This window comes from Littorina saxatilis, linkage group LG2 (genome assembly GCF_037325665.1).
Source record: "Littorina saxatilis isolate snail1 linkage group LG2, US_GU_Lsax_2.0, whole genome shotgun sequence".
Taxonomy (NCBI): domain Eukaryota; kingdom Metazoa; phylum Mollusca; class Gastropoda; order Littorinimorpha; family Littorinidae; genus Littorina; species Littorina saxatilis.
The window spans coordinates 46,498,193-46,513,144 of record NC_090246.1 but is presented as its reverse complement, the minus strand read 5'-3'; the positions used below and the strand labels follow the sequence as shown (position 1 = coordinate 46,513,144).

The following is a 14,952-nucleotide window of genomic DNA, read 5'->3' as shown; positions in this document are numbered from 1 at the left end:
GGTCCAACCTTACATGGTCCAACCTTACATGGTCCAATCTTACATGGTCCAACCTTACATGGTCCAACCTTACATGGTCCAATCTTACATGGTCCAACCCTACATGGTCCAATCTTACATGGTCCAATCTTACATGGTCCAATATGACATGGTCCAACCTTACATGGTCCAACCTTACATGATCCAATCTTACATGGTCCAATCTTACATGGTCCAATCTTACATGGTCCAATAATATATATATGGACCATGTAAGATTGGACCATGTAAGGTTGGACCATGTAAGGTTGCACCATGTAAGGTTGGACCATGTAAGGTTGGACCATGTAAGGTTGGACCATGTAAGATTGGACCATGCGTGACCCAACATGTTTTAAAATCGTCACCACGAGTTTTCGTCACACTCAACAATGGGACATTGCTTAAAGCCTGATAACAAACATCACTATGTTTCTTGGCTCGCTCACTTTTTCTGTTCACTCATCCAAAAGACTTTGCCATTTTTTTTGACAAAATCATCAGGCTCAAACAGGCGATGCAAAAGTCCCACGCTTTGAAGTAAGTTACTTCAAAGTGTGGGAAGATCCCCCCACAATTTGAAGTAAAAACTGAGTTTACTTCAAAGTGTGGGAAGATCCCCCCACACTTTGAAGTAAAAAATGGGTTTACTAAGTGTGGGGCACATCCCCACACTTTGAAGTAATTTACTTCAAAGTGTGGGATTACTTCAAAGTGTGGTGCAACAGTCGTGCCGCGTCTGCTATCCAGTTCGCGGTAGGATTAGAAAATATATATATATATATACCAAACCGATGTCAAATACGAGCTGATTTGGTGAAATAAAGCACATTTCTACTTGCGAAACCCATCGAACAGCCATTAGGCTAAGCGAGAGAGTTCTCGTGATTGTTTTAATTAAAAAAACTCATTCATAAAAACTAGAGACTAGGTTTCTGGTCAAAACGAATGATTAATCTGCTGTATCATTCGCTTGTCGAAAAGACAATCGGCCTACGCGCATCTCTCAAATATCACCTTCTCTTGTCTACTGTCTCGGAAGATTTATTCTACTCCCAAATAGCACTTCTTTGCACATCTTATGACTCCTTCGTCCTCTAGAATCCCGTACCCACACCAAATACGAGCTGATTTGGTGAAATAAAGCACATTTCTACTTGCAAAACCCATCGAACAGCCATTTCTGGTGCTCGATCGCGGACATTTTCAGCTTTGAAGGCTATTTACGGGCAAATATCAATCGCTCCCTGACTTTTTATGCATCGAGAAACAAATTTAGTCATCGCTGAATCAGTAGCTTACCTTAAATCCCGACATAAATCAAACAATACCTAGAAAACAGACAAAACTTGCCTTCACACGTGTCATGAGCGGCCTTCGGCTTCTGTTCGGCCTTTGACCGGTTATCCCCCGTGTAACAGGCAGATATAGGTAAAGTCTTATCTACAAAATAGCATGCAAAAGGTATGAAACGGTTCAGGGGTGATTTCGACTTCTTTCGGGCTAAATTCCTGCACTGGAGCTAGTGGAAGGGAGAGAAACTCAGTCGATCGCGTCGTCGAGAGTTGCAGTCTTTTCCCTTGGCGCGGTTTTCTTGACGCACATAGTCGATAACTGATGTGCATAATTATCTTGTAAATTGACTTCATGTATTTGAAATCTTAGCCTTTATTTAACCATATCTTCTGTTATTATACCGAAATTTGTATTATAGTGTTATTGCTTCGCGTGCGTGCGTCTGTGTCTGTGTTTGTGTAAATCAAAACCATAAGCCGAGACTGACAGCATACAAGAAGGTTTCCACTTATACAGTCGAACCTGCCCTGGAGACCACCTGTTCATAAAGACCACCTGCCCATTAAGACCACCCCAAAGGATCCCCGACGGTTTTTGCGACTATATAAATCAACTGTCTAAATAGACCACCTGTCTAAAGAGACCACTTTTGCTCAGTCCCTTGGGTGGTCTCTTCAGACAGGTTCGACTGTATATAATATACGATTAACTATCAAATAACAACATCCTTTTCACGAACAGAATGTCAATAGCAGTTTCTTAAGAAATTGACAGTAGGAATGACGTAAAGCGTTTTTCAAAGTTTAATTTGAAAAAAGCAACAAAAAAACAAGACCGAAAGAACGCAAGAAGGGATGATCAGCTTGAGGGATCGTGCATATTTCATTATTTTCCCGGCCCAGATCGTACAGTTTTCAACTTTCACAAGATTGATTACAGGTCAAATACGAACTCGATCAAACAAAATATAAACTTACTTCACGTTTCATTAGCTGTTCCTTGTATAATGACAAGGGAGGCACGCACGTTCAAGTTTGTTCTTGTTTCGCTTTCTCGAACAAAATGTCATAGTTTCTTGATGTTCTGCTATTTTTTTTCTGGATTCAAACACCCACACACAAAAAAACAAGTGAGCCGGCACTGTTGATCATAAACGAACAGCACTTAAATAAATGGAGGGTCGTGACAGTACAACAGATGTGTGACACAAATGCGTGACACAACATATGTGTGATACTATAACTTTAAACGCTTCTCAGTCGGACCTGTCAAAATACTTCTCACTGCAGTTATAACAACTGGACAACTAACAAAAGAGACGGATAGAAGTTGTATTGACTTTTCTTGAAAAGACAAGAAGATTCAATTAGTTTGGTATTGGAAGAATTGAAATTTCATTTAAATTCAGCAAAACGCTTCCCACTCAGGCTTATCACCTCAAGGGAGAGAAAACAAAACTTTAGTGTTTTTACTTCAAACTTGCAATCCAATGCCGATATTGAGTTATATTTGATACAAATCACTTTTATCAATGCAAAGAATATTTCGAGTAAAATTAGTTGGCAGAAAAACCTCCAATGCTGCGAATAATTTGTTCATTTTAGTTCATCAGTTATAGGTTAAAATAAATCCTACTTTGGTTTGCCGTATTTATTGCCCTTATAGCCTGTCACTGTCGTTGTCCAAATGGTCGCGTCCCTGTTTTCCTTTTAAACTCCATATAATTAAGACGCATCTTACAGTTCATTACCGTGGGCAATTCGAATGGTGATTTAAATGACTATTCAAGCCGTTTATTGAGAGCAAGTTTTGCACATTTAGAGGCATACATTGCAGCAGAAAACGTCCTTGAATTTACAATGCTTAAAATTCAACATAACCCCCAGATCCCACTAATAAACATTCAAACTTAAATAAACGTTCAAAAATAAAGACAAAACAGAAGAAAAGAAAATTGCCTATTTCAACAATTATCCTTGTTATGAAACATTTCCGAGATACAATAAGGGACAAAACTGCTTTCTTGTAACGTTCATGTCTAGAGATTATATCCCTTGAATGACTCACTTACCACAGTCGTAAACGACCCGCGTTGATTTTTCTCCTACAAACTAACATATAACCTTTTTTATGCCATACATATTGGAGCACACGAGAGCTCAGAATGTATGTTTAAAAATAATGTCTAAGATCTCAGAACGATTATTTGTTTCTGCCTGTTGTCCGAATTAGTGGGCGTGGGGTAACTTCCTCTTGCACCCGTGTTGGATCGCCGGCTCTACTAAACTTCTCCCAGTGACTGAACTGCAGCGATTTTTTTCTAAAACGCTCCTAATATCTAGGCACCACAATGGCGAACAGACTTCCAGCTGTGGTTGTCGATACCGGTACAGGGTAAGAGTGCCTTTGCTTTTGTCATAACTGGATTGTCGCAGCGTCCAAATTTTGCGAGTGGTCAAACTCAAAGGGGTGTGTTCCGATAGTCCAAAATCTAAGCGTTTGTTCGATTAAATGTGGCTTTCTGGTTTCTTTTCAAGAATGCAAACTTGATCTTGGTTTTAACCGATGGAATACTTGTGTATACTTTTTGCTCTGCACAACACCTTTTTGCCACTGTTTCTTGAGTGATATATTTGTGGGAAAGTGTGTGTTATCAAAGACAGCAGTCGCCGGAAGTAAAATCATCCGTCATAAGGAAGATCACTTCCGTGTTAGTCACCAAGTATTCAAGTTCCTCATTTTGGCTAAATCAGTAAATGATCCCAATAAAGTTTGCACCTCTTAGGATATTTCCATATATATCATTAAGATTAACTTTTACACCGTGGCTGCTAAGACTTGGAGACTGACTTGCAGATCTGTCTATACTGAATGTAAGTTGTAACTCGCTAACTGTCATCTTGCTGATCTCAGCTTCTCAGTACTACTACTAATCATGATGAAGAAAGATCACATCAGAGAAAAATCACAATTTTCCTGGTGTTTCTGATCACGCCACACCTCAGCCCCTTTTGTCTAAACCAGGAAGTTGATTTATTGAAGTAGTCCTATTTTATCATTAGCTGCTGCAAAAGTATTTGAGCTGAGCCGTTCATTTTTGCAATGAACAGCTAAGTAGTTACCTTGTTTTCAGTTAATGAAAGGAGAGCTGAGTAGCAGTAATTCTAAGTAAAGCAAAGATCACCCCATTATAATGACAGTGTTTAAATGCAAGTGTCAACCTATGTAAAATAAAAATAGTTTGTACAAATGCTAATATTAATAATTCATTGATTGATCATGCGTCATACACGGATCACATTCATAATTATAGTTATACGTGTGAACACACACACACGCAACACACACATGTAGCAATTAGAGGAGAATACTTATTGAAACTGCTGATTGATCCCTCTTCAGAGACTACTGAGAATTCCAGCCTATGGTGAAGTTGGCAGAATGTTCATACTCACGCATACTCCTCGGCCACCACCGTCACTACACCCTGTCCCAAAACCCATCTCAAGTTTACCTTCACCTGGGTGTAGCTAAGCTTTTGTTCTTTATTTTCGTAACCAGTATGCTGCGCTAGCTGGATCAGCTTATACTTATAGTTGTATGTACTAAAGTGGAAGTGAAAGGCATTCCACAAGCTGAACTGAAAATGAAGTTAACCAGGGATGGTCAAATCGCAAAATATTAACTCTCCAGCCGGGGGAGTAACGTCAAGAAAGTCACTAGCCCAAAAGAAATTTCACTGGCCCGGTGTCGGTACATATTAAATAAATGTATACCACACAACAAATTAGGAGTGTTAGATTTCTTTACACAATTTGAATTAGTGGTGATACTGATAACTTCATTGTCTTGAGATAAGACAGGAGAACATGGCGGTGATTTTGCAGACAACAGAAGTTCCTACATCTGCAGTGTTTATATGGCTTTAAAACTCAATAGTACACTACAGCCAAACGTTTTGCATTTGACCAGAATTTTCACTGGCCAGCCAGGCGGTTTCTACTACTACTAGCCCGGCGAATTTTTTATTCGCCTATGGCCATCAGGTGCTGGATTTGGCCATCACTGTTAACCGTTTCTGTTCTTTTTCTCTCGCAGAAGGCAGATGATTTTTTTCCTTTAACATGTAATGATGTATACATGTAAATCCCACAGCTTGATTCAAGCTCTGAAAACTAATGTCAACATGAGTTTGTGTAATATGAATTAATTTGTGGAGTCCTGTCATTATCAGGCATAAACCGACAAAACTCAAGTTACACCTGTAACTAGAGATCATTTTAGGGTTACTTGTTATTATTAATCTAGCTGTGTAGCTGCCCAGTAGTGGTACATGGTGTTATACTGTTAAGTGTTGCAATGGCCTCCTTTAAAGTTTAAATTTAATACACACATGTACTAATACTAATAGTAGTTTTGATTTTATCCATCTCTCCAATACTTATAGTTAAAAGATTTAAAATTGTAAGAGATTTTGCTTTTGTCTTGCACTTCTTATCAGTTACATAAAAATGGTTGGTATTTTAATTCATGTTTATTGATTTGATCACTTTATCAAACAATTTTTACTCTCTTTGCAGGTACACCAAGATGGGATATGCAGGCAACACAGAGCCCCAGTTCATCTTGCCTTCAGCAATTGCCATCAAAGAAGCAGCTAGCGTGGGCGACCAGGCCATTAGGCGCTTGGGCAAAGGGGTGGAGGACTTGGACTTTTACATCGGTGATGAGGCCCTCAATGCACCATCCTATTCTGTCAAGGTGTGTTGGGGTCACTATCAGCATTTGCTTAGAATAAGAAAATGTTAAATAAAGGGTTGAGATGCCTGTCATGCAAGGACATCCTGGAATTGAACAAAATTGTTCTTTGATGATTGACAGGTTTCATGTCATGATAGGGAGAATTGGTCAAGGGACTATCGGGGTGCCCTTTTTTTTCTAGGTGTATTCATTACTCAAAACTGCAGAATGTTGGTAACTTTGGCCAGTTAGTCATTCTTGTATTGAAACGTTTAAATACATGTACGTAAAGGATGCCTTAGTTGAGGTTGTCATTGTTATGAGGGAGAGAACTGAGAAAAATGCCAAAACAAAGTAGACTGCTGATGTTCTAAAATTGCCTTGCCAGCGACTTTCATTGAAACTGTTGATATAAGTTCATTATCTGACTAGGGCGGGCATGTTGCTCGGTCGGTAGCGCGCTGGATTTGTATCCAGTTGGCCGCTGTCAGCGTGAGTTCGTCCCCACGTTCGGCGAGAGATTTATTTCTCAGAGTCAACTTTGTGTGCAGACTCTCCTCGGTGTCCGAACACCCCCGTGTGTACACGCAGGCACAAGACCAAGTGCGCACGAAAAAGATCCTGTAATCCATGTCAGAGTTCGGTGGGTTATAGAAACACGAAAATACCCAGCATGCTTCCTCCGAAAGCGGCGTATGGCGGGGTAAAAACGGTCATACACGTAAAAGCCGTGGGAGTTTCAGCCCATGAACAAACAAACAAACAAAATTATCTGACTGTTTGTCGTTCTGTCCATTTAAAAGACCACTGGGTTGAAGTACTGTAAATCTAACTTGTTGTTTTGTCATAAACTAAACCAGTAGCCTATCATTCTTGTTGTTTGATTTTGGGGAGCACTGAAGAATACTTTGTAGTGACTACTTGTGTGAGCTTAGTTGACGATAGGAAAAAAACTTTGTGGTTGCAATCTGTGTCATTGGAAGTTATTGAACTTAGTGCTACTAATTTGAATTTCAGGCTTCATGGACTTGAATAATAACCCTGAATGACTTGATTCTGTGTTGACAGTGGCCAATCCGACACGGCATCATTGAGGACTGGGACCTGATGGAGAGATTTTACGAGCAGGTCATCTTCAAGTACCTCAGAGCCGAGCCAGAGGACCATTATTTTCTGCTGGTGAGTGGGTTGGCTTTTATAGAACCGTTTGTATCTTTTAAACCTGGCTTAGCCCTTGTGTATTTCTGTTGCAAGTTATTGAGTAAAGGCAGTTTACGTTTCTCGCCCCATCAGTTGTTTAAATAACCTGGATTTCCTTGTTATTTTCTGAATCAACTGAAATCAAATGTAGATAACAGGGAAAAATGTTAATGGGGAACAAGGAGTGTGTGTGTGTGTAAAGGAGGAGGATGACTGATAGATTATGGGGTGTTAGGTCATACCTAATGGTTGCTTTGTGCCATTCGCTTGCTTAGCTTTCGATAACATTTTTAACTTTCTAATGCAGTCATCGATAGCCAATGTTGTGTGATGTAGGTATGGAAGTAGATGGATACAGTTGAAAGTATTTTCAACCCTTTTTTTTTCCTTCCCCTTTCAGACGGAGCCTCCACTGAACACACCTGAAAATCGCGAGTACACAGCAGAAATTATGTTTGAGTCATTCAATGTCCCTGGGCTGTACATTGCTGTTCAGGTAAGTTCTATTTTGATGTATACATACATTCTTTTTGTAGTGTGCCTGCGTAAAATCTGCTTCTTTTATAACACACACACACACACACACACACACCCCCTCTCTCTTGATGAGATTACTCAATTCTCTCCACCCTTTCCAGTTATTAAGTTATTTCCACACTTCCTGGATTATTTTCTTTGCAATTCAGGTGTTTATGAAAATTAGTTGGTTTAAGTGGTTATCTTGTATCTTCACTGTAAGTGTATTGTCATGTCTTTATTCTATTATTTTTCAGGCTGTGTTGGCTCTAGCTGCATCGTGGACCTCTCGACAGGTTGGAGAGAGAACGCTGACAGGAACTGTCATAGATTCGGGAGATGGTGTTACTCACGTTATTCCAGTGGTAAGTTTAGAAAGACTTTTCTCACTGCTGTTTGCACTCTTTCATGTGTGCTGTTGTGATATTTGCAATGTGTGATAACAAGTTTGTTAAGTCTTGGTGTTACTCGTATAATTCTCTTAGTGAGTGTAGCATGTTTGTTTGTTTTTTTGTACTATCAGGGTTTGAACAGTGTTACATCTTAATGTGGTGACTTTTATGTTGTGTATTAACATGTGTTAGCGTTTGTGATAACAGGCTGAAGGTTATGTGATTGGTAGCTGCATCAAAAATATACCCATTGATGGGAGGATGTCTAATTCGACATCCGCAAATGATCATTTGAGTGTTAGTGTTGACATGCTAAAGCTGCATCAAACATACTTATTTGCTGGGAGAGAGACATTAAGTATTTCATTCCACGTCTGCAGATGATCGTTTCTGTGTTTGTGCTGGCAGGCTGAAGGCTACACGATCAGTAGGTCATCTACTTCATTCAACAACTGCAGATGGTCATTTGTGTTTACAGGCTGAAGGCTATGTGATCGGAAGCTGCATCAAACATATACCCATTGCTGGGCGAGACATCACCTATTTCATCCAGCAGCTGCTTAGGGAGAGAGAAGTGGGCATTCCACCAGAGCAGTCCCTGGAGACTGCAAAAGCTATCAAGGTAAACTGTGATTTTCTCTCCTTGTTATACTCATTGCCTTATTGGTTTTATGAGAATGTTGACATTTTCTCAATGGCTTTCTCTCTGCCTATTGCAAAGGTGTTTACAGCATTTTGCTCCCTTGCTGATGTAAGAGTGAGAACCTTAACTAAACCAGTTACGTTGGCCTTTGGACATGTTGCTTTCAGAACTCTCTGGTTGCTGTGTTCTGATTTTCGACTCACATGCGTAGCAAAAGTGAGTCTATGTACTCACCCGAGTCGTCCGTCCGGAAAACTTTAACGTTAGATATTTCTTGGACACTATTCAGTCTATCAGTACCAAATTTGGCAAGATGGTGTATGATGACAAGGCCCCAAAAAAACATACATAGCATCTTGACCTTGCGTCAAGGTCGCAGGGGCCATAAATGTTGCCTAAAAAACAGCTATTTTTCACATTTTCTCTGAAGTTTTTGAGATTGAATACCTCACCTATATATGATATATAGGGCAAAGTAAGCCCCATCTTTTGATACCAGTTTGGTTTACCTTGCTTCAAGGTCAAGGTCACAGGAGCTCTTCAAAGTTGGATTGTATACATATTTTGAAGTGACCTTGACCCTGAACTTATGGAAGATAACTGTTTCAAACTTAAAAATTATGTGGGGCACATGTTATGCTTTCATCATGAGACACATTTGGTCACATATGATCAAGGTCAAGGTCACTTTGACCCTTATGAAATGTGACCAAAATAAGGTAGTGAACCACTAAAAGTGACCATATCTCATGGTAGAAAGAGCCAATAAGCACCATTGTACTTCCTATGTCTTGAATTAACAGCTTTGTGTTGCATGACCTTGGATGACCTTGACCCAAGGTCAAGGTCACATGTATTTTGGTAGGAAAAATGTGTAAAGCATGTGAGTCGTATGGGCTTTGCCCTTCTTGTTTTGTTTAAATTTCTGAAAAAGATAATAGTATGGTGCTGCATTTTATTCATTAAGGGAATTATGGGGGGGGGGGGGGGGTGCAAAATGCATTAGGTCTACGTACAAGCTGATGGGAAGAGAAGCAAAAAATGGCTTAAACATAGCAGAGTGGAGTTATTGTCCAGTGGTACTCCTGACAAGACTGCAGCATTTCTGAAACTGAACTCTGTTTCTCCTCTTTGTTTGCAGGAGCGTTTTAGCTATGTGTGTCCTGATGTTGCCAAAGAGTTTGCAAAGTATGACGCTGACCCCACCAAGTGGTTTAAGAAGTACGAAGGCGTCAACTCCATCAACAAGCAGCTGTTCAGCGTGGACGTGGGCTACGAACGCTTCCTGGGCCCCGAGATCTTCTTCCACCCTGAGTTCTCCAACCCCGACTTCACCATGCCCATCTCCGAGGTGGTTGACGAGGTCATCCAGTACTGCCCCATTGACGTCAGGAGGGGCCTGTACAAGGTATGGAGCAAGCATGAGAATTGTCTGCCAAAATGAAATCCCCTTCCCGCAACAACAAAAATCAAAATAATCTGTCTGCCAAAAAAAAAACTCCCTGACACCAGTGTATGCATATGGTTTATATACATAAATTCTTTTAAAAGCAATAGTCTTTTATTGAATATTTATCAGGAGAAGCCTCTAAATTATTTTGAAAGAAAAACAGAAAATTCAATTTCTCTCTTGGTAGGCCCTTACCATTTCAGTCTTTTTTGCCTCTGCTGATTCCCATGCCTGACATTGATGGCTAAACTTGTGTTGAGCACAGTGCCAGAGGATATTTCAGTCTGTTAACCCAGCGCTCTTTTTGTTAAGTACAAAATCTGTTTAAAGTTACGGGGAATATACCTCACACCTCTGTTCATGCCTTGTATGGTATATTATTTGAGCTTTAGGATTTAGATGTCATACTGAAGTCTGTTACCCCAGTGCTCTTTCTGTTGTCATGTGTTGTAAAGATAAGATAAGAGATACATAAGACTTGAAATATGAAATACAAGTTGTTTTTAAAAAAAGCTGTAATATCTGCTGCCATTGTTTTATGTGGCAAAAACTCATTGCTGAACGTATGTTGCAGAACATTGTGCTGTCTGGTGGATCAACTATGTTCCGTGATTTTGGTCGCAAAATCCAGCGTGATGTGAAGAGAGTAGTAGATGCCAGGTTGAAGGCCAGCGAAGAGCTCAGTCAAGGCCGCATCAAGGTAATTGCTGTTTTTGTCCGTCTAACTTTTCACGGACCTCTATGAGAATGACTTTTTTGTTTTTTGTACCAGCATTATTGGGTAGCATGTTCGTCAAGGGAGGTAACGAGAATTTGGAATATATCGCAAACTGAAAAAAAATAAAAGTTGTTTCAATGATTTTTTATATTTTGAACATGTAGGTTTCTTTTCTCATTCCATGACATTGTCTTTTTCACAGAGGGCTTCTTATCTTTCCCTGAATATATTAAGTTTCATTATCACAATTCTTAGCAAGAGCTTTTGTTTCATGATTACCTTTGATTTGAAAAATCACAAACGAAAAGGCAGGCAAACTTTGTATCCATTAGATACTTTTTTGTGAGAGGTACTTATTATTTACTGCGGCATTTATTGGTGCATGTTGTTTTTCAGCCAAAGCCCATTGACGTTGCAGTCATCACTCATCACATGCAGCGTTACGCCGTCTGGTTTGGAGGCAGCATGTTGGCATCAACGGTAAGGGACATCCTCCCTCAAGTTTACAGTTTCTCACTTTCTGCTGTCGCATCATTTTGTTCTTTCTAAAATAGCTATGAGAATATATTTTTTTTTACATGCGTCCTTACACAAGAGATATAACTTTTTGCTGTGCCAGACCCGATTTAGCTGGAAGAATTGATGTCATTTGCATTCAGTGTCACACTATTTTATTCTTACATCAGAAGCTGAAGATAATAATTAATATACACCTCCAGTCAGTCAGTGTTTCTCAGTGTTTTTGATTGTTGTTGTTGTTGGGTGTTTTTTGTTCTTTTATCCGGGGGGGGGGGGGGGGGGTTAGTTTGTGTGTATGTCTGTGTGTGTGTGTGTGTCTTTTTCATTAATGGCTTCTGGGGCAAATTCTTCTTTTTGTTTCAAAGAGCTTTAAGGATTTGTTTCTTTGACTGTTGCGCTCTTAATGGCACTCTTGATCATTCTTTCTTATGTTTGCGTTGTTTCTGTTTTTTACAGCCCGAGTTCTACCAAGTGTGCCACACTAAAGCTGATTACGATGAACATGGACCAAGTATATGTCGCCACAACCCCGTCTTCGGCACGATGGCTTAGGGTCACAAACCTCACACAAGCACCACTAACCTTGGCAACTGATTTTTGTGCATGCTCCACACATCACTGGATGTTCGGCGAAGTATATCGTGTTGCCCGAGAAGCCATGCACTAGGCCTTACTAGAACAAGTATGCATCTTGTCGGAATCCACAAATGAGAGAGTGAAAGATTATGAATGACTGAAGCTGTGATTTTTTTTCGAGTCTTTTGAAAACAAGTGTACCGAACGGAAAGGTGACATTTCTCAAAAAGATGAAAGATTCCTTGCCCATCAACTGTTCCCCCACAGATCCCCATCTTGCATAAGAGGAGGAGGTGTATGTGTGTTTGGATGATGACTGGTTCAACAAAATCTTCCATGAAATTTTTATATTTTTGTTGGTTGCTTGTATAATTCATGCATATATTTGATTTTTCCATTGTACAGTATTTCAAAGGTTTTTGCAGCTTTTAAACTTCAAGTCAAATTATCAAAATGCCCCACATATGATAAGTGTTTGCATTTACTAGTATGTTTAAAGACTTTTTGTTATCAGTTTGTAACTGAATGTCCGTAGGCAAAGCTACATTAGCTAATATAAGCAATAGGAGTTCAAACATGAAATGATTTAAAGAAAACGTGTGGGGGGTACTCATGTTCAGGTACTTGCAGACTGCAAGCAGTGTTAGTCAAAATCACCACTCCATCTCAAAAGATACAGTGTTAAAATGTCAGATAAAGCCTCAGGGGCTACTCACACTCTAGGGCATTACACACATGATTTCAGTGTGACCATTTTAAGCATGTATTAGGCAGTCCAGCATTTTGGGGTGAGAATGTCTGTGGCAGCATATGGTGCTGATGAAATGTTGTGAATAAGTGATAAAAGGGAAGAATAAAATTGTTTAACAAATTCTACTTCCCACAGGAAGCATCCAAACGGTGGAATTTTCAAAAGTCTGGAAGCGAGTGTTACTCTTAGCATGCATAGATCCATGAATGGATCAGTAAAGTTTTTGATGATTCACGCAGGAGAGAGAGTATTGTTTAAACGAAGACAAGACTTATGTTTTTATGTCTTGGGGAAGAAAAACAACTCGGTCCCCCCTAGGTTCATGGTATCAAAACTGCTGTGCTCTCCTCTTTGGGGTTACTTATGGCTATGCTTTTTAGTTATTCAAAATCTCATGTCAGGGAGTAGGTCGGAAAGTTGATTGCACCTGTGCTGCTCATTAACTTTGTTTATTTCATTTCATTTGATTACAAAAATGTTTGTCTACATGAATGCAGTGTGGTTGGCTGTATTGGTTATTTAGTGTGAGAACTTGTATTGTATTTGAAAGTTGTTTCATGGGATGGTTTGTAGCTGGCAATTTTATCTTTTTATAAGGAAATATTGCTAAACTATTATGTTCTAGACTCGGTCATGCAATACTTTGTCTTGCTGCAGCATTAGTGTTTTAGGCTGTGTAAATATGAAGAGGTGATGCTTTTCAGTTATATGTATTTAACAATGTGTATGCCTGTTTCTGATGCCGAGACATACCTTACATCTTGAGGTCTTAGTTGTTAGTTAGCATGTTTGCTTTGTCAGAATGGTAGATCTAAAGTGCTGCAGAATGAGCGCATTTTATTTCTCAGGATTTTGTTCTGCAAGAGTTAATGTGGACTTGTGCTTTACTCTCTCTCTCTCTTGATTGTTTTTAGCTGGTTGTTGGGGCACATTACATCAAATATTTCAGCAAACTTGTTACCTGTAAAGGCCTTGCTTCACCACTCTATAGTATTGTAACTCAATTTCAAGCCAGCTGTTGAGAGACCTTGTGCATATATCTTTACATTAAATGTGTCTTTACTGCATATTTTTTTGTCTGTAGAACTGGCAAGGTTGGTAAATCATAAAATCTACAGAGCTAGGAAAATTACTTGCCTTGGTAATGTTTTTTTTCTCTAACTTAACGTTTTACACACATACATGGACATACACGTCAACTATCAACAGAATGGGAGCAACAGACAAATGTCATACATATATATGCCTATTATGTGTATTTGATTTTAAGATGAGCTTCCTCTTCAGTATATACAGATTGTACTGTGCGTTGAACATTTCCTTTAAATCTGTGACGGCTCTGACAAACATCACGTAAGTTATTCCTTTGCATGCCGATTCTGATTCTGTCATTGGTGATAAACGTATGTGAAATTTTGTACACTTCTTTGATGACCCTACTGTATGTATGTGCATAAAATAAAAACACTGAAGACAAAAAAACGTTGGATTTTCAATTTGTTTTATTTATGTCAGATATTGCTGTAGCCGTTGCACAAACAATGAAGTATGTCGTATTGCTAATAACTTGAAAGCTCAAAGGCATATCTAAATCCTTATACTAATAGGGTAAAATCGACTAAGATACATCAAGTCACATTAGGCTAAAACACAACAAGTTTTAAATACCATTGATTTGTTCAGTTTAGTTTCATTACCCACAATATCGCTTAAACGGGTTTATCACGATATGTTCAGTCATTGTGCGATGCTATGTGAGAGTGTGCGTGGAGTGTGTGTGTGCCTCGTTTTTTATGACGGGTAGTATAGATCTTTTCTACTAATGTACATGTCATAACTTATTGCAACGTTGGACGTTAGACTAACACACACACAAATGCGCGGGCACGCACTTCCACATACGCATACACACCCATAAACAAAAACACGTAATGAACAAGATGCATATTTTTTTTATTGGAAAACGGCAGTATAGTACACTTCTTCAATCGACAACAAATCTTTGTTTGGCAGATTTGTTTTGCTTGCAACATCAGTCAGACGTCATTAAATGTATATGGCAGTTTAAATAAGAGTTGCATGTTAATGTTAAGAAGTCCAAACGATCAGCGGAAAGAGTTGATCATATCCCAT

The 14,952-nt window shown here is 39.3% G+C and overlaps 1 protein-coding gene across 1 annotated transcript; it reads left to right on the top strand.

The window, feature by feature from the left end:
- Positions 1-3,551: 3,551 nt before the first annotated feature.
- LOC138959077 (actin-related protein 3-A) lies at positions 3,552-14,301 on the top strand. The gene is made up of 10 exons (XM_070330426.1): positions 3,552-3,708; positions 5,895-6,075; positions 7,123-7,233; positions 7,655-7,750; positions 8,028-8,135; positions 8,641-8,784; positions 9,947-10,213; positions 10,830-10,955; positions 11,370-11,453; positions 11,949-14,301. The coding sequence occupies exons 1-10, from the start codon at positions 3,665-3,667 to the stop codon at positions 12,042-12,044; spliced, it is 1,257 nt and encodes a 418-aa protein (XP_070186527.1). The 5' UTR covers positions 3,552-3,664; the 3' UTR covers positions 12,045-14,301.
- The last annotated feature ends 651 nt before the right edge of the window (positions 14,302-14,952 follow it).

What these genes read in the sequence shown, in the direction of transcription:
- LOC138959077 (XM_070330426.1), top strand. Translation starts at nt 3,665, where the DNA reads ATGGCGAACAGACTTCCAGCTGTGGTTGTCGATACCGGTACAGG. An exon ending in GGCTGTACATTGCTGTTCAG is followed by an intron (nt 7,751 to 8,027) that starts GTAAGTTCTATT and finishes ATTATTTTTCAG; the next exon opens with GCTGTGTTGGCTCTAGCTGC. An exon ending in GCAGCATGTTGGCATCAACG is followed by an intron (nt 11,454 to 11,948) that starts GTAAGGGACATC and finishes TGTTTTTTACAG; the next exon opens with CCCGAGTTCTACCAAGTGTG.